Source organism: Nicotiana sylvestris, chromosome 3, assembly GCF_000393655.2.
Source record: "Nicotiana sylvestris chromosome 3, ASM39365v2, whole genome shotgun sequence".
NCBI lineage: Eukaryota > Viridiplantae > Streptophyta > Magnoliopsida > Solanales > Solanaceae > Nicotiana > Nicotiana sylvestris.
In genome coordinates this window covers 180,566,171-180,585,942 of record NC_091059.1, presented here as the reverse complement: position 1 = coordinate 180,585,942, position 19,772 = coordinate 180,566,171, and the positions used below count along the sequence as shown (strand labels likewise).

Here is a 19,772-nt window from a genome sequence, read left to right as displayed (position 1 = left end):
TGAAGAAGGGAATAAGGTTTGGTGTTTTGAGGAAAGGTTGATAACAAAACCTAGAGTATGCAGCACGAGAAAGCTTAAAGGAAGTGAAAAGCTTTGAAGATTAGAGCAGAGATTAAGAGTAAGGTTTGGACAAAAGAGAAATAAAGCACATTTATAGGAAGACGGTGATGGTTCAAAATCAATAATGGCGGACAGCAACTGACAGGCATTTAATGCCTCGATATGCGAACCGGGGTGATGTTTCGGTCACTTCTGTCGCTTACATCATGAAGATGATGACATGACAGGTCAAGATACCAAATCGAAGGCTCAATTCGTTTCTTGGAGTGTACTATCTATATATGGTTAAAATCGGGGCTATCCGATTTTACTATTTGATCGAGGCTAGGGAATTGCGTCAAAGGTCAGCCTTGCAACGGACCAGCCTGAGGTTCGAAAACTGAGGCACTTATCGAAGATCGAGGCCAGTAGCGATCGAGACCAAAAGAGACATACATCGAGCAAATCACAATAACGGAAAGGCGGGATATCCGTGATTGGCCGAAGATCATGGCGTAAATCTCAGAAGAGATCAAATCAAGAGCGGTTATTTAGTTAATCATGGGATTTACCTCCGTAATTAGAATTGTACCATAAATAGGATTCCTCTACTATATAAAGAGGGTCTTAATCATCTTGTAACCATCTTACATTCACGCATATCAAAGCAATACAATACTTTTTAGCTTATATTCTTGTTTATCAGTGTTGCTTCTTAACTATTTTGGGCACCGATCAGTTCAAGGGCACTTAAGCTCGAAGGCTGAATCACGTTTTAAAACTAGTTTGCTTTATCTCATTGTTAATCTTTATTGCTAATTTTTACATTTATTAATTGGTATTAGGTAAAATCACGTGTCCTTAAAACCACACTATAAGTTTAATTGTTATTCAATTTTTAGGATAAACATAGATGATTAAGACATTCACGCACCGTTAGGAGAAAGGTTGTACCCTATTATTTCGTGATAAATAAAAGAATATAAATTTGCTTTTCTTAAAGAAAACGATACTATAAGAAAAGTTAGTCTTTCCAAAAGTGGGAATATAATTAATCCCTTATATATTTGACACTCCAGATGTCCGGAAGGAACCGAACAGAATTTTGACACTCCAGTAAGTTTATAAGGAACTAAGCAGTGTCCTTTCTTGTGTTGAAGGTCACAACAGCAAGCCAAGAGCATGGAGAAGAGCACAGACGAGATATCATATGTGAGCCAGCAAGAAGCTATAGAAATTGATGAGATGTTGATGGGTCCTCTTGGTTCTAGTGTGGATCAGCTCATGGTTTGTCTTCTTAATTTTGTTCTTATACTTCTCTAAATTTCTACTTATCCCCTGAAATTGGGTTTACTTGTTTTGAGTTTAGGAATTGGCGGGCTTGAGTGTTGCCTCTGCTATTGGAGAGGTAAGTGGCTATCGTAGCATACTGCTATAAAAATGTTTTACGTAGGCTAGTTCCACTTGTATCTAGTTTTCTATACTGCGCAGAGTCCATCTGAACTCTCCGTTTATTTTCGACTCTGGCACCAGTGGGAAAACAATATGTTTGCAAGAGGGTGAGTTTTAGTCCGAGTAGTGGTGGCAACATGTTTCAAAGAAAATAATTAACCACTCATATTATCCCCTAAAAAAATGGGTTGGATAATGAACTTTTTAAAAACGGGTCAAATATGGATAAGAACCATATTATCCATTTAGACCAATGGGTCTAACTTTTACATCTGTAAAGCCTAAAAAATAGGGTTCCTCAAGTTGGGGAGACTAAGAATTCTCCCGAAAATGATCATATGCAAGAAGTCATGTTATCCGCCGGTTAACCCTTTTTATCCGTATTAAATATGGGTCGGGTCGGATAATTTATCCGTCTTTTCATTACCCATTTTCGACCCGAACCATATCCGACCTGACCCGCCCGTTTGTCGCTCTTAAGCTCGAGGTAGAGCCAGGATTTGAGTTTTATAGGTTCTAAGTTTTAGGAGAAAATTAGGTGTTAGTGACTTGGTTCTGAAGTTAATTTTTATGTATATTTAGTGGATTTCTTAGTACAAATATAGGGTTTAGACTAAAGCTAGCGGGTTTGGCCAAACCTGTGGCTTACCTTCTAGCTCGGCACCTAGTTTTAGTATATTGAAAGTGGAACATTCTTGACGTGATTGTTCGATATTGGAAATCCTCAGCTCGTGCTTTTGGCTGTAATAGATTATCATTGTTCGGCTGTGCAGACAAATTTGTCGACTAGAGCTCATGTAGTCACCGACTGCAGCTATATAACCTTTTTGATAAAACTAGATGACAATAACTGTTTTCATATATCAATTCATTTATCACCTCATTGAAATAAAAGCATATGTGTGCATAGTGTTATAGAAGCCATGGTTAAAGATCATTTGTTTGTGATAGGGTTAGTTAAGGAAGAAATTAACATGAAAAGAAGTAACCTAGGGAGAATTTGGCATCTGCGATAAGTAAAGCCTTGACAGGAAAGGCATAACATATGGTAGTGTATAAACAAGTAATCGCTTGATTTGTGAAAGTATCGCTTCTTTATTTCTTTGCTCTCTGCGGGATGATGATAAGACTAAATACATGTTATCTCTCCAGGTCTATAGTTCAAGTGACTATACTCGCGTGCTAGTTATATGTGGTCCTGGTAACAATGGCGGGGATGGTCTTGTAGCTGCTCGACACCTGCATCACTTTGGTTATAAGCCTTCCATTTGTTATCCAAAACGAAATACTAAACCTCTTTTTGCTGCTTTGGTCACCCAGGTAAAGGATATGGCATGAAATTCTTGAACCTCAATATTTCTAGTTTATTGAGATGTTAATGGATGTGGGAATTTTTGTAGCTTGAATCACTGTCAATTCCATTCCTATCGGAGGAACAACTATCCGTACAACTTTCAAGTGACTATGATATTATTGTGGATGCAATTTTTGGATTCTCATTCCATGGTAATACTTTCTTCTCACTTTCTATTTGACCTTCCCATTAATTTTTCTCTTTGCTGCGAAGGCTAAGACTGCCATTGGAAGCTCTATAAACTTTCTAGCTAATATAGCAAACTTTTTAGTCTTATTTTCTGCATAAGTTGGTTTTGATCACTCTTTATCCACCATTCAACGCTTCTGTGCAGCATTGGAAGTAATTTGTTGTTATGGATGATGTTGATCATTATTCTAAGCCTTTATAGAATATAGTGCTTCTTCTTTCCTTGCGGATCTTGTATCCTTCTCTCTTTTCCCTTTTCCGTTTAATTTATTTAGGATTGTTTCACATGGAGTAGTCAGTTTAATTGTGCCTGGGGCTAGCTAGTTATGTCTTTCCTTCAAACACAAAAGTCATCTGTCATTATGAGGATAAACTCTAGGTCTTGAAGTATGTAAAAAGTCATTTGAGCACATTGATTTTATCCAGGCACCCCAAGGCTACCGTTTGACAGCCTCATTAGAAAGCTGGTCTCTGTAAGAAACCAGCAGTGCACACATCAGAAAGCAGCTGTTATTATATCTGTAGATGTGCCTTCAGGGTGGCATGTTGAAGACGGAGACGTTTTTGGTGACGGCATTAAACCTGATATGTTGGTATGCAGCTGTTAAGTACTCACATTACATTATTATCATGCTGTAGTTCCATTGACGACTCTTTTTGTCCTCTGTTTATCAAGTGAAATACCTAAGAAAATTTTGGACATTTACTGTGTAGGTCTCTTTGACTGCTCCAAAATTGTGCGCCAAAATGTTTTTTGGCACACATCATTTTTTAGGAGGAAGATTCGTTCCACAGTCTATCATAGACAAATTCAAGTTAAAACTCCCTCCTTATCCTGGCACTTCCATGTGTGTTCGAATTGGAAATCTTCCACAAACCAATTTATCGGCACAAAAAGGAATATTTGCATCTTCTGAATCACTTGAGGAGGTGGAGGAAGATCCAATTTATCAGGTTGAGTTTGTCTAAAAAGCAGAGGCTTAACATCTATCATACCATATTTTTGACTCCCTTGTTAGTTTTTTTTGCAACTTTGTTCCATAATCCAGATATGTATGCACACTTCTTTTCTTAAAAGCAATGCAGTATAGTTATATTTATTGTGGTAAGCCTCATTTTTTCTGCAGTTTCAAAAGTGGCTTAGTGATGCATTGGCAGCTGGAATCAAAGAACCCCATTATATGGTCCTATCAACAGCTGATAAAGATGCAAAACCGTAACTCTTTCTAGCTTCAATTTTCTCATTTTTACATGGTGTGCAAGTATTGTGCAATCAAGTGATTTTTTGCCTGATATCGAGAATGTGGTATTTCTTCTTCCCAGTTCATCGCGAATGATGTCATTAGAAGGAGTAAATAAAGATGGTTTTGTCTGGTGAGCTCCATAACTATTTCTGACGTATATGGTTGGATGGCTATCTCTATATGCCTTTAGTATATATAGTTTATTTAATGAAATCCTTCTTGTTTCTGCAGGCAAACCAACTATGGGAGCCGAAAAGCTCGTGAAATTCTTGAAAATCCTCAAGCATCACTTCTCTTTTATTGGGGTCCTTTGAAGCGCCAGGTTAAAACTGATTCCACCTCTAACACTTCCTGCATTTTGGGAAAGCACTTATATCTACTGACATTGTGTTATATTGGTATATGACCATTAGTCATAATTGACATAGACTTCTTTTAGAATATTCATAATTAACATATATATGGAAATGTCAAATTGCTGGTTCAGAAATCCTGTCCTAAATATGCATTCAGTTACTTAAGAGTGATCTGCAGGATTGTGATAGTCTCGATGAGTTGCTGAAGAGGTGCATTTTGACTAGATGAGGTGCTGAAGAGTGATCTGCAGGATTGTGGTATTTCGTGCTCAGAGTCCAAGGTTCAGTTTCCCATGATTAAGATAAAATGTGAAGAGAGAGAATGAAGTTAAAGAGGAAGTGCCATGATTACTTTGATGACTCTCATAAAACCTCAAATTGGCAGGAAGAATAAAAAAACAAAAGAAAGAAACCTGAAACGAACATTTGCTTTCTGTGATATGGACTTACAGCTTTATTCCCAACAATCCAATAGCTCATATAATGCTGCACAATCCAACTCCAGCACCTAGAAATAGCTTGTAGATGATATTTCCTTCACTCTCTGAAATATTATAATTAAATAACTGACTACATAATGCACCTACATTTATATAGTTGTCTTGCTATGCTTCATTACAAAGTCATTTGTAGGTAAGAGTGGAGGGATTTGTGGAGCAAGTTTCTGAGGAGGAATCTGAACAATACTTCTCTAGTCTTTCTCGAGATAACCAGATTAGACCAATAGTTAGTAAGCAGGTTTGTCTAGTATTTACACAAATGGAATTTCTAAATTCCAATATTTTTATGATTTTGTATACATGCATCAACAGCTAATTTTCCATCTCCTCTGCAAGTACAGAGCAGACCGATTCATGAAAGAGAGGTTCTCCGTCAACAGTACAGAGAATTAGAGGAGAAGTACCATGATAGGTCAGTAATTTTACACATTGCTGAAATCTTCTTTGTTTGTCCTAATCTGTGACTAGCTCTGCTCTGGTTTCAATATTCCATCTATGCTAGTGCCTATGCTGCTCAGATTCTTCAAAATCCTTGCCACACCTGTGTCGATCCGACACAATTTGGGTTTGGGTGTGACTTTGTGTGTGATTCTGGAATTCACACTGGATCTGGTCAACCTAACTTGGGTGCTTTGACTACATCTATGACCAAGAAATATAGGTTGATTGGGTATTTGGTTTGATTTATGTCATATATATATATACACGCACACACACACATTATGTACTTGAACACTTGGCTATTATATGAGATACCTTATGTATAACATATTAAGCGTTCACAAAGATTTAATTACAGACTAGCTTTAATTTGCTAACTTTTAATTAATTGTCGAAACATAAACTTAGATATGTGACAATATACATTTATTGGTTATATCTTGGTGTGCATGTCCATACTACTATCCGTATCCCGAATCCTAATAATTAGGTGATGAAGAATCCAACTTTTAGATCCGCATCCTTGTCGGGTTACCACACCCGTATCCGACCAACATAGCCTAGCGGAAGTATTCTATTGATTGGGATACAGGTAAAATGCATTGAGTCATGTGATTGCTATCCCATGCCAAGAATAAAAGGATGTCTTTTTGAATTTACAATCTTCAGATAGAATTCTTCAATAGTTGCAATTGTCTCCTTGTTCGAACATGTAAAAGTTATACCTTTAGTGTATATGTTCTTGGAAAAGTATCTGACTAAGATCTGTTGAAAACAACCTATTCATACTTTTGTTTTCCATTCTCAGGAAAAAATGTGATTGTCTTGATTCATGTGAAACCCCAAAGTAATCCTTTTTTCCTAACATGCAGAACTTCCATACCAAGACCCAAACACTGGGGTGGTTACCGGCTTATTCCAGAGTTTTTCGAGTTTTGGCAGGGAGAGGAATCTCAGGTGCACCTCAAGTAGGTCCCAGTTCCATCTTTGTTGTATTTCAACATAATGGATTGTATTGGGCTTAAATTGATCGCTCTTTAAATTCAATTAATCATGAATCTGCAAATAAAGTGATTTGGTTTCAACAGAAAGATCACTAAAAATTTTGGGATCATGAATGTTAAACACTTGACTACCTCTTCTAAGTGTTCATATATTGCATTGGAATGGGTACTTGTAGATTTATTTAAAAACTAGTCAGAATCTTTGTCCAGAAATATGAAAGAATAGATCTTCTGCATTCCTGTATTAATAGAAGAGAACAGAATTATACAGGCATAAATGGGAAAATCCTTCACCATTATCTCTATAATTGCTCCTACCAACTTTACGAGTAGTACTAAAGTCGTTTTTCAACGGATCTGCCTTTGACAATTCAGAAATGATTTCTGATATTAATTGCTGTTGACCTATGCATGTAAGTGTGCTGTTGTTAACAGATTGCGCTATTCTGTGGAGGAGATTGATGGAAGAAGAGTATGGAGAATTCATAGATTGGTACCACAATTAGCAGAATCAGCATCTTCATTGTGAGTTGCCCTCGTTGAAAGTTGGCAACTTATGCATCAGGGCATGACAGGCAGCTAGCAACTAGATCTTTCCTTTTCTCGTCTCCCCTTCTAATTACAGCGGTAATATTTCTGGGGTGGTGTGTATATATCTACTTCTATTTTGGACGAGTCTTTTGTTTCCTTTTCCTTTTCAGGTCATTAAGATTTGTGTAAAATGGCTTTCTACGTCTGTTCCACCTGACATTTTTAGATGATGTAAACTTTGAGCAGAAATGGAGTACCAGACATCAGTGCAGGAAAAGTAATTGAAAATGTTCTATACCTTTTTTATTCTTTTTGTTACTTGTGCCTCTCAGCTGCAAAAAAGCGATACTAAGTGGGCGTTTGGACATAAAAATTGTAAAATTCCAAAATAGGGGGAATTTTTTTACCGAAAATGGTATTTGAAAGTTGTGTTTGGACATGAATATGATTTTGGGTTGTTTTTTAAGTTTTGTGAGTGATTTGAGTGAAAATTTTGAAAAACAGCTTTTTGGAGTTTTTCAAATTTTCGAAAATTTACAAAATGCATCTTCAAGTGAAAATTGGAAATTTTATGACCAGACGCTGATTTCGAAAAAAAAAAGTGAATTTTTTGAAGAAAAAAAAGGAAAAATTTCTTATGTCCAAACGGGCTCTAAGTAAGACAGAAACTTCTAACCAAGCAGGCAAGGTTCAAAATGATCTAGTTCCTGGGTTTTAGCACATAATCTTGTGCTTGAGTCCCACTAGATTCTGAAGTTGCATAGGTAGTAAAGCATGAAAACTAGAGCCAGTCAATATGGGCTTGGACCGTAGGACCGGGCCAGCCCAGCCCATGATTTAGTAGGATTGGGTTGGAGTTTTTGGAGCCTATTTAAAAACGAGGCATTTAAGCTCGGTCCGAGTAAGCCCGTTGCCAATGAGACTTGACTGAGGTTGGGCTGGGCCGGGCTGGGAGCCTAATAAAAATATTTACTTAAAATATATAAAATATAAAAAGTATACTGCCTCTAGTGATGGAAAGTCAAAATTAGATCTTTACTTAAAGGAACCAAAGCTTGATCTTGAGAAGTTTCAAGAGATGGATGTTGTTATATATTAGAAGAACCATTCTAGAAAATATCCCGATTTTTCAGTGATGGCACGTGATGTACTTAGTATTCCTATTACCATTGTAGCATCGGAATCAACATAGCATTGATGAGCGTGTTCTAACAAAGTACAGAAGTTGCATCCGTCATGAAAATGTCCAAACACTTTTTACTACTCGAAATTGGATGCGCAGCTTTTCCCAAACTCTAACTGGTGATATTTTTTATGCGAATTTGAATATTATTAATTTTTAAAATTTTATTATTCTTAATATTTAACTAATTAATATTGCATATGAATTATAAATGTAGATGAAAGTAAAAACGTTAAGACAATCTTGTAACAAGCGGATCCAAATGTGTTTCATTAAGATGATTTGTTGGATATCTCATAAGCATCATAGATGTTCTCTTGAATTGTTTGTTTTGAATTTTAACTTTTAGTGAATAAAATATAGTCTTGTCTATTACTTTTTTAGTGTTATTGTGATATATTTGAATGGTATAAAAAGTTATTAAGTTTTGTTAAATTTTAATAAGATATTTTTTAATTTTGAAATATTTATCTTTTTTAAGGTTAGAACTTAAAAAAAAAATATAAAATTATATTTTTAAAAATGATTGGCTGGTCCGTGAGGGCCCGCAGCTCACCTAGGGCTGGGTGGGCTAACCATTATATAGCCTATCAAAATGGGGGACTAGCCCAACCCAGCCCATCAATTGCTAAAGCCCATATGGTATGGGCTAGGCTAACCCAGCCCAACCCATATTGACAACTCTAGTGAAAGCCATAATCCTTGCTTTTTCGTCCAAGGATGCGAGAATTCATTCACTTAAGTAAAATACCCACCCATTGCCCTTGCCATCCCCCTTTGCATTCTGCCTCAATCACTCCCAAATGTATCCAATTTGATCTAACTTCTTTTTTCCTTTTTCACTTTCAAAGGGAAGCACACGAATAGCTTATAGATTCAAAGGTCTAAATACAGGTGTATCCTCGCCAAAAGATAAGTTGCTGGAGCTCATCAAGTATACAAGTCGGTTGGTTTGAGATATTTGGGGGCAGAAGGGGTTACGTTGGCAGCATCACAGTAGATACACTGAGCAAAAAGCATTTGAACCCTCCTCAAAGAATCATATTAACTGAACAAGTACCAAAAAATGTACATTCAATTAGTGTTGGTCTACATTTGAACTCAATAATCTGCCAATAAGCCAACAGAGTACTGAATATGGCAACTATTTTTTCATTGAAAGTTGATGCAACGAGAATGTGCATTCGACGTCAGACCATCTCTCGTATGCGAAGGCAGTTTTATCTTCGAAATTCTGTTCTTATCTAGAAAGAGCACATCAAGAAATCAGCTGAATTGGGTTCTTCCCAGCAACTTCCAAGTACCATGATTTCCATGCTTCCACGTAATGTGCAAAAAGATCTTTCAGTGCTGAAACATATCAGACAAACCAAATTTGCCAGTGAGTTTTTGCTTAAGCTCAAGAACATCAAATAAGCAACGATATAAGAACCAATTATTAAGGATGTACTGAGCCATGTGAAAACGGAACCCATTATTTGTTTGAGCCAAGATATTGAATGCTTCATCCTCGTGTTAAATTAAACAGTAAATGCAATTGGAAAAGGTGAATATTGGATCATTTGCAAAAGACTTAGCCAAAGAAGATAAACTGGTGTACACATCAAATTGCACACGCATGGAGCAAGTAATCAGTCAGCAAATTAAGAATAGAACAGACACTAAATTACATAAGTGGCTGTTTCAGTGCACTAGGAAAAAGTGATTCAACATATTAATCCAAGTAGCCCTGGTAGATAGATCACATTAAAAGTAGACACCAATTTGATATTTACAAGTATATCCCTAGTAGAACACATTGGCCTGCCTTTTGGTGTTTAACATCTTCTTAATGATAATCAATTGAATCATTAATGTATTTGAGGAAGTGAAAATCAACATACCTTGGTTGTGATACTGAGGACGGTAAGTGGAGGCTAGACTTTCCCAGTCATGAACCCATTTCATCCCGTCAGCCTCAGACGCTTCAGCTTGGGCTAGGCTTGGAGGAGCAAATGGACCAAAATGGTAACTCTTTTTGCTTGATGTTAAACCAGGCTCTTGTTTAGGACAGTGAATGTCATTTTCCAGGTTCTCACATTTGACTTCAGTTAGCAATTGTTTCCTAGTTGCTTCATCTGAAATACCATCCATAGGTAGTGCTACTCTGTTCCTCTTGATAGTTGTATTTGTAAGCTCAGTCCCAAATACCCTCTTCTTGGACTCATTAGCACCAAGAGTATCAACTGACTTATCATTTGATCTTTCTCTCATCCCCAACCATCTAAAAGCAGGTTTCCTTGTCTCTGGGTGATGGGTCTGCAGCAAGTCATGCGAGCAGCAATATTATTAACTAGAGTTTCTTAAACAAAATTTTAGGTATATTTTTAGTTTTCTGCTTAATTAATTTTTTTCAATGAATAACAGTTAAGGATGATTACCTTCTCAATAAATTTCATAGAAGACAAAACGTTTGCAATATCGTATAGCCTCCTAACCTTGGCTGCATAGGTAAGAAAAGACAAAGTTACTTGAAGGAGCATCGATAGGCAGCACAGTGGTGTTAAAAGATACTAACAGTTCATTCATCTACATAAGTATTTCAGTTATTCTTAACCAAGAAAAAATAAGGTGTGGATTTTTACTTCTTGTCATCGCAGGAGGTCTCCCATCTCCTAACAGTATTTTTGCTGCCTCATCAAGACAAATCATATCAACCTGAACAGAATCATAAAGTTTTTTGCTTACATCGGTGCAGAGGAAGAGCTTGACAAAATTCTGTGTAAGTAGTCCCAATGATTTTTCTCTTCTATTGTCTGTTAAAACATACCCCAAGATGTCTCAGAAAGTACTCCCAAAGGGTAGCTGTATTAATTAAAACAATTGAATGTCATTTACAAGCAACACTTAAAGGAAGGAACAAAGCAAACACACCAGATTTGGACGCTGCTGCAAAGTTGGAATTGGGGTTTAGTGTCTCCGTCTGACTCGAAACAATTGGTTTGGAATCTGAATCTGAATCATCATCATCTGAACCCTGATATTACATGGAGCAAAAATAAGGAAAATATAGCATCTCACTAGACAAAGGACTTAAACTAAACAATACTTAAAAATGAGAGCAGTCCAGAACTTACCTTGGCAGAGCTAGATCCATCAAATCCACTGACATTCTCTTTTAGACCCTCTTCCTAACGAATTATTAATTGAGACCAAAAAGAAAACAATTAGGTAAGCCAAAAATTGAAGAGTTTATGGTCTAAGCATTAACAATCTAAAAGAATTTACACAATCATACCACTTAAAGAATAATTGAAAGTAACTATATTTAATTTTACATTGATTGATATCCTAAAACAAATGGTAAGTAACATGTTCTATCATGTTAAATTACATTGATAGTGTAAAAAATAAATGTCACTGTGTATAACTTAATTCAGAACTCTAAACTAGTGCATGTACCTTCAATTGTTGCAATGTCCAAGGAATTGCTCCGAACCCTTTCCATGAATACCTATTCTTAGCCTTCCTTGCAAGAACCTGAATTAACAAAAACCTAGAAATATAAGATTTAAAAAAATAGAACCTTACAATTAACAAAACTCGAATTGTTACGAGTTTTAATATATAAGTAGATCTTACACCAATGCTTTCCAGTACATTCACAATATCATAGATCCGCCGTCTTTCCACCCCTATATATAAAAGGGCCCAAAAAAACCCATAAGTATCAAAAAAACCCAAAATAAATAAAGTTAAAGAAGATATAAGTACCTAATCTCCGTGCAGCATCATCAAGCCCTATGGTTTCAATACCTTCCCGATTGTATAAGCTCAAAAAACTGCACCAATTCACAAAATAGATTTTTTTAAAAAAATCAGCAAATGTTCAGATTCATACTCAAAATAAAATTAACAAAACCTCAGATTCATACTTGGAACATAGGAGACCGAGAGACTTCTGTTTACGACAATAAGTAGATCTAGAATCTTTTGAAGGATCTGAAGCTAACGACATAATTGTTTTCTTTGAGAAAATTAATTCAACTGTGTGTGCGTGTATGGCCAAACTTTGTAAGGATTCTGAAATGGAATCGATATAAAAGAGAGAAAAGTCGTGCTTTAGGAAGAAGAAGGAGCCGTTAAGAAAGGGTTTGTTGACTTTGGCGGGGTGAAAATGAGCCATTGGAGGGTTTTTGAAAGTTTGAAATTCAGATTCCACAGCGGGAATTTGAATCCCATTTTGTTAAGGAGCGCGCCTGTACTATATGAATTGACTCTTTTGACCTCACTTTGCATCTCTGGTCCGCGCGCTTCAATGAGGATAGATTTGGAAATTCGTAGGGAAATCTGATGATGACCACATGCATAATCACGTGATTAGATTTGCTTTTTTGGCGTTATTTGAGTAATAATTTAAAAGAGCTACCTTAGGGATCATTTAAAAATTTCTGATCTTTCCAATCATATTGAAGTACTATTTTATTAAGGAAAATTTAATTTGATTAAGTTTGGTCACAAATTGATTTTTCAACAATAACTCGAGATTTAAACTTTCAATAGTTAACTTGAAAGCATTTAAGTTATTGAAATTGGGTTTGATTCCTGGGAATGAAATCGTGAAAATGAGATTTTTTGGCTCTTTACCTTTTAAGTGAGATTTTCTTATGCGAATTCAGACTATTCGGATCCTAAAGCGAGTTCCAGGCACTAGAGTTAAAAAAAGGATTCTTCTTTAACATTTGTTCATATTTGGCATAGACAACTTTAATTCATTGAATTCAATAATCAATGTGTTACTTGAAATTTTTTGTCTAGGATAACGAGTTTTCTGTAATGGCATTCCTGAAATGACACACATAATCACATAAACAAACACATTAATCATTTTATTTCTGAGATTTCAACTGAAGACACCAATAGTCCTTTTATATTTCGAAACAACAAAAAACTCAGCGTGATTCCGCAAGTGAGGTCTGGGGTGGGTAAATGTATGCAGACTTTATCCCTGCCTTCAAGAAATGCTTTTTATATTTTCAAAATACAAAAATAAAAAATAAAAAACTCGGCATATAAGCTGAATAAGGTATTGCTTACATAGTTCATAAGATCCCTTTAAATCTTATATAGTATATTTCGCCTTGATTTTAATCTCTATCTTCAATTTTATTTGAAGCCTCTATCTTCACTATTTTAAGTAAAGCGAGCTTGCGGTACTGGTAAATTGGCATTAACTCCTACTTATATATTAAAAGTGAATAGATGGAAGAGGAATATATGCAAACTTCTCCTCCTCAAGTCTAATATGAATATTGGACAGGTCCAAACATGAAATTAAACACCTTATATTTGTGAAGCTTACAAAAGTAAAGGACTAACATGTTGCAATTGTTCCTCAAATCTCTATCTTCAGTTATTCAGTCACAGATTATGGGTGTTTGAACTCTCTTTTTTTGTTTATCTGGCTTCCAAAAAAATAGATAAACAACTTCAACTGAATTCCCAACAAGTTAATTAGGAGCGTCGACATTAATAACTTGTTACCTTGTCCAAAAAATAAGAACACAAAGGTATATTTCGAATAGAATTGAAAATGTTCATCATTTTATATTACATAAAATCACTATATTCTGAACCTAGCTACGTCCTAGAAAACATATTAAAATGGGCAAAAGTCTTACTTGCGAATAATTCAACGGGTATTCAAGCTTGTTCACTTTATCAGTGTTTAACAACACCTAAATACCGTAAAGTACTAACCATATTTGGTTGCTAGATGGGCTTGTGATGCACAAATTCATTCTTTTATTGTTGTTTTTAGAGTACATCTATTTCTGTAGGTACGCCCAGCTAATGGCGGCTTAGGAGTAAAGCAACTCAAGCGAGTGCTTTAGGCCCCTTACATTTTGGGGCCTCAATTTTCTAATAGATTTAAAATTGTATTACTGTACATGTTAGTTTCTTGCCTTAATTTTCCTTAAAAGTTACTTAGTAATTAAAGGAGAAGTACAATAACGTGGGACTATTTAACATAACTTGAAAAAAAGAATTTTTCTTTTGCTAAATAAATTTTATGGTAATCACTCTAATTGTATGGGTCAAAATCTGATCACACGTGGATTAGTGCTAACAGGAATGGTAAGAGGTCAACTAAGCCGTGGTCGTACCCATAAGGTGTAATAACAATGAATATCTCAGTCACTGCCGAGATCGAGCCATCAAAAAGCCTGTATGGTGAAGTAAATATCGTGGTATTTGAGGGAGGCAACGTGAAGTATAATCAAGGGATGAATGCGTTATGGTTAAGGACCGATAGACAAAAGGGAATACTGATAATACATATAGGAGGTAAGAAGACAAGAAAAGGGGGCTTCCTCTCCTAGAGAAAGGAGAAGAACATAAGACCAAGAAAAGGCTTAAATAGCCAGTACAAATCCCTGTAATCGTGATTATTGAATCAAGGAAGATAGATCTCGTTACTCTCAACGGCATTCCATCTTTTCCGTTTTTATCACCACATTACGGGATGATATGTCAAGAATGTAAGCGTATTATCTATATTTGATATCTTATATGATACCGAAAAATTTATAAGTTTTATTATATCTGATTCTCTTACCTGATGTGCTTAGATCTAGAGTTAATTATCTTTGGCTAAGATGTATCCTCTATTTTCTTCATTAATTAGTTTAACAAAAAGTTTGACACTTTTTGGTCAAACAATTTGGCGTCGCTTGCGGAAATTTCTTAGCCAAAATTTTAGTTTCCTTTAGATCTAAAACCAACCAAGTATCACTTCCAGGCTATCATAGCATCACCATCTCAGTATAAACATCAACTCGAAAAAGTGATAGATAAGCTTTTGAGATAACCGAACCAATTTAGGTCAGATCTCTATATGAAATCGAAATTATGTCTGATGTCTATGCAAAACCCACGCCTCATCTGTAGTGATGGGTTTGGCAAGTCATATGCATGTTTAAAGTAGGGTCATCATTATGTACTTAGCATGACCGTAATCTTATTTGACGTATTCACCTTATATGTCGGTCTGTACTCCCACCTCTTAGGAAGGGTCAATAGCCTACTGTGTGATTCTTTGAAATAACGGGCATGTCCTGCCTTATTTTCGTACCCACACACACTATGTGATTTATGAACAAAGTATGACATATTTCCCTTATTGTTTGCGCATATCGGATGGGATCGTATTGGGACTCGGTCTTGATATACCAACGGGCAAGGTAAGTCCAACCCACGACGTGACTAACGATGAAGCCAAACACGGACGCGGAATCTGAAACCGCCATTCGAGCACGGGGCAAAGCGAGTGACCCAGAGCGTCTTCCCCCTTTCATCGACTTACCAGGCCAAGGTAACATGCAATTTTGTTTGGGTTTAACTTATCACACTCTCTTTTTGGTTCAGAATAGGAACATGAACATTCTCACAGATACGTGAACAAGGAACGAACGCCACCAAACACACCGGGAAAATGTTTTATACCATCTTTAAGCAATGACCGAGCCAAGCCCTCTAAGTCGTGCCATACTACAAATAACAGAAATAGCTCAGAACGAGTTGAAATTATTAAGAAACAATCTCCAGAACCAGGGACTGAGCGATGGGCCCATAAAATGCACGTTATTCTCCAATAAAAGCAAAGTTAAACAAACCAGGACTCACCCCGACGAACAGTACTCTCCAATGAAAGCGAAATTAAGCAAATCGGAACTCACCCCAATGCGCAATACTCTCCAATGAAAGCGAAGTTAAGTGAACCGGGACTCACCTCGACGCACGGTACTCTCTAATGAAAGCGAAATTAAGCAAACCGGGACTTACCCCGACGCACGCATAAACAATACGGCGATGGGTTCTCCAATACAAGTAATGCAATAGGTTACAATTTCGACCTCGCTCGAATTAACACCCTTACGGCCATCGTCCATCGCCAAACGAAAGGAAAGTTTGACCTCGCTCGAATTTACAACGGGTTACAATTTTAACCAAGCTCGAATTAAGACCCTTATGGCCATCGACCATCGCCAAACGAAAGGGAAGTTCGACCTCGCTAGATTTACAACGGGTTACAATTTTGACCTCGCTCGAATTAACACCCTTACGGCCATCGGCCATTGCCAAATGAAAGGAAAGTTTGACCTCGCTCGAATTTACAACGGGTTACAATTTCGACCTCTCTTGAATTAACACCCTTACGTCCATCGTCCATCGCCAAAAGAAAGGAAAGTTCGATCTCGCTCAAATTTATAACGGGTAACAATTTTGACCTCGCTCGAATTAACACCCTTATGGACATCGGCCATCGCTGAATGAAAGGAAAGTTCAACCTCGCTCGAATTTACAAAAGGTTACAATTTCGATCTTGCTCGAACTAACACCTTTATGTCCATCGGCCATCGCCAAACGAAAGGAAATTTTGACCTTGCTCGAATTTAAAACGGGTTACAATTTCGACCTCGCTCGAATTAACACCCTTACGGCCATCGTCCATCACCAAACGAAAAGAAAGTTTGACCTCACTCAAATTTACAATGGGTTACAATTTTGACCTTGCTTGAATTAACACCCTTACGGTCGTCGACCATCGCTGAGGGGAAGTAAAAATTTTCCCACCCAAATCAACAAATCAATGCTTGACCCCGTCAAACTTATAACGGGTCATAGTTTGATCTCGTGCGAGCTCGCCCCTACCATCGCTAAACTCGCCATGAAAAATTAACTTCGCCTAAGTTAGCAAGTCTAAATTCGACCTCGTTCGAATATATAAGTCAAGATTGACTTCGCCTAAATTGGCAACTCTAAGTTTGACCTCGCTCAAATATACAAGTCAAAACTGACTTTGCCAAAGCTGGCAAGTCTAAATTCGACCTCGTTCGAATACAAATCAAGGTTGACTCCGCCCCGAGTTGAAAATCAAAAGTCAACCTCGCCCCAACTTTCAAATCCGAAGTGACTTCATTCGAACTTACACAATGGAATACGAATTCACTCGGATCAAGCAAACTAGACCCCCCTTCATTTGAATTCCCAATTAAAAGATCAGGGACTCATCACGGAGAAATCCAAAAATCTTCTCCCCAAGAAAGAAAAAACAAAAACAAAAATGGGAGAAAAGGAGAAAGAAAGTCAAGAGATACATAAACAAAGGGGAAGCAACTATTTTATTCAAATGTACATGCGCAACAGCCATACCTTACAAAAGGCCGAAACAGGCCTTCAAGAAAAAGGTAAAAATAAACAAAAAAGGAACAAAAAGAAAAAAACTAAGTACAAAGCTGCAACAAAGTTTCACTCATCGTCATCTCCACCACCGTTCTCTCCAGCATCCTCATCATCAGAAAGTCCATCCTCAACCTCAACGCCCTCACTAGCCTCCAGTGTCGCAGGGTTGTAACCGAAGGAAATACGAGCCTCGCGTGCCTTCGCCTGAGCATCTTCAAAGGCAGCCTCAGGAACACTCCCCGCCTCCCACAAACCCTTGTGTATATCTTATTGGGCCTCATCATGAACCCATAACTCATACAAGCGGCGGGGGACAGCAGCATAGGCATATTTGGCCTGAACCAACAATTGCGCCTTCTCAGCCTCAAGAGTTGCGACCCGGTCTTCCAGGCTGGAAGCTTCCCGATAAATTTCACCAATACGCTCCTTAAGACGTGCCTCCCTTAGTGTGGTCTTCACCCTCTCAGATTCGTGCTCGAACTTGAGGATACCGATAATGTCCTCTAGCGCTGCCGCCCTCGCCAAAGCCGACAATCGAGCATCCTCGGCTCTCTCCATCTCGGCCACTTTCTTTTCTAGCTCAGCCACCTTCTCCGTCCAATCTGCACTCAGAGTGTCAACCCTAGCAGCAGTTTGCTCAAGCTCAGCTCGTAAAGACAGCCCCTTCGCCTGAAGGTCCTCGCACTCCGCGACAACCCCTTTGCCCACCTCAAGCTCTTCGTCCTTGGCATGAAGCAGTTTCTCAAGCTCACTGCATTTGTGGATAGACCACATCAGTTCCTCATCTTTTTTCTCCAACTCCTCCCTAATGGACTAGGTACTAGCGCCCGCTCTGAGCTGATCATGTATCTCACAACATTTGTTTCGATACTGCCGATACTTCTTGGCCATTTTTAGAAAACTCTCGGCCCGCGTCTCAGCCCTACGAGAACTCTTGATCTATAGCATGTAAGTATAAAAAAGAGAGGGAAGAAAGACTCAGTGTAAAAACAAAGGTCACAAAATGAAGAAAGCAAAAGGGAACTTACCCTTAAGGCCATCGCTGCTATACCGCGTGACAACCCAGAACCGTTGACCTCCTGAAGAGATTCGCTCTCAGTGGTGAAGCATAGAAGATCGAATTATGGCACCAAATTGATAGTGTCTTGCAATAGGTTGAGATCCGGCAAAATTTCGAGTATTCGGGAAGGGCCTTCCGCCCTTACCACGGTTCGGGTAAATCCCTCCTCGAATATCCTCATGTCTTCAGGGTCAATGTCGGATTCAGATTCATAATCCTCAACCATGACGCCCTTCCCCCTCTCGTTGGCTGAAGAAGGGGTGCAGTTCGGCCAAGATGATAATGGCTTGCTCGGAACAACAACAGAAGCCTCGAAACTCCGTCCCTCCATCACAATAACCTCTTGAACGCTCACAACGGGTGTCGCCTCCGTATCCAGGCTGGCACCACCGCCAGTCTCGGGTGTTGATAACTAGGGATTCTAGTATATTTTATGCTCATTTTTTCTTGAGTTTTAGATTAAAAGTGCATACAAGTATTCCTAAAAGGTAACTTATTGTGCTTGTTTGTAGTGTTTGGTCAAAAAAAGACAAGAAAGTCAAAATCAGCTCAAAAAGGAGTGAAACCTCTACAAGTCAAAGCTGAGTCAATTGAGTGTTGACAACGAAAAAACAACTGCGGATGCGGAGGTTCCACCGCTGAGACGGTCTTGATCTCGCAGTTCGTAGTGGCAAGGTTCAGAGAGCTGCATTTTTGGGACTGTAAGTTACCGCTGTCCGTGGTGCTTTTGTGCGGCAGCGGTGCCTTTACCGCGCCAGCGGTCCTTTTATCGCGGTCAACGGAGGAGAGATTCAGAGAGTTTGAAGTTGAACTGAAAGTTGAAGACCACGGTCTGCACTTGGTTTTATGCGGCCACGGTAGCTTCACCGCTGCAACGGTCCATTTTTCGCTATCTGCGGTATCTCCGTCAGGGGCATTTTTGTCCGAAAAATTTAGCTATGTATAAATACTTTTTTTTTTAGATTTTTAGGGCATCTTTTGTTTAGCTGAGCATGTGAAACCACTATTTTTACTTTTTTGAGTAATCTTAGAACTTGTTTAACAATTAATCTTAGATTCGTATGTTGTAATTACATTTTATGGCTTCTATTTCATCTTAATCTATGATTTCTTCTTCATTATAAGTAGCTAAACCCATTAGTTAGGGTTGTGGCTCAACCCTAGTATGGGTATTTAATGGGTATCCTATTTTAC

General features: G+C 37.9%; 3 protein-coding genes across 6 annotated transcripts; 1 reads left to right on the top strand and 2 right to left on the bottom strand.

The window, feature by feature from the left end:
- The first annotated feature begins 1,113 nt into the window (after window positions 1-1,113).
- LOC104225203 (pyridoxine/pyridoxamine 5'-phosphate oxidase 1, chloroplastic-like) lies at window positions 1,114-7,416 on the top strand. Of its 3 annotated transcripts, none has more exons than XM_009776970.2 (13): window positions 1,114-1,326; window positions 1,409-1,447; window positions 2,644-2,811; window positions 2,892-2,997; window positions 3,461-3,627; window positions 3,749-3,988; window positions 4,162-4,250; window positions 4,358-4,408; window positions 4,510-4,600; window positions 5,268-5,372; window positions 5,476-5,546; window positions 6,448-6,543; window positions 7,015-7,416. In XM_009776970.2, the coding sequence occupies exons 1-13, from the start codon at window positions 1,222-1,224 to the stop codon at window positions 7,106-7,108; spliced, it is 1,422 nt and encodes a 473-aa protein (XP_009775272.1). In that variant the 5' UTR covers window positions 1,114-1,221; the 3' UTR covers window positions 7,109-7,416. The 3 variants fall into 3 exon arrangements, with proteins under 3 accessions (XP_009775272.1, XP_009775274.1, XP_070027346.1); XM_009776972.2 differs by having other exon boundaries at window positions 6,448-6,532; window positions 7,015-7,176; XM_070171245.1 differs by lacking the exon at window positions 1,409-1,447.
- A 1,685-nt stretch (window positions 7,417-9,101) lies between these two features.
- LOC104225202 (E2F transcription factor-like E2FE) lies at window positions 9,102-12,449 on the bottom strand. Of its 2 annotated transcripts, XM_009776969.2 has the most exons (11): window positions 12,208-12,449; window positions 12,047-12,114; window positions 11,915-11,967; window positions 11,735-11,812; window positions 11,410-11,463; window positions 11,207-11,309; window positions 11,021-11,088; window positions 10,918-10,990; window positions 10,714-10,775; window positions 10,177-10,591; window positions 9,102-9,643 (listed from the first exon to the last, which is right to left on the bottom strand). In XM_009776969.2, exons 1-11 carry the CDS (start codon window positions 12,288-12,290, stop codon window positions 9,552-9,554), a joined length of 1,149 nt encoding a protein of 382 aa, XP_009775271.1. In that variant the 5' UTR covers window positions 12,291-12,449; the 3' UTR covers window positions 9,102-9,551. The 2 variants fall into 2 exon arrangements, with proteins under 2 accessions (XP_009775271.1, XP_009775269.1); XM_009776967.2 differs by having other exon boundaries at window positions 10,918-11,088.
- A 5,135-nt stretch (window positions 12,450-17,584) lies between these two features.
- On the bottom strand, window positions 17,585-18,804 carry LOC138888438 (peroxisomal and mitochondrial division factor 2-like). The gene is made up of 5 exons (XM_070170302.1): window positions 18,724-18,804; window positions 18,547-18,597; window positions 18,390-18,457; window positions 17,861-18,269; window positions 17,585-17,773 (listed from the first exon to the last, which is right to left on the bottom strand). The coding sequence occupies exons 1-5, from the start codon at window positions 18,802-18,804 to the stop codon at window positions 17,585-17,587; spliced, it is 798 nt and encodes a 265-aa protein (XP_070026403.1).
- Window positions 18,805-19,772: the final 968 nt, after the last annotated feature.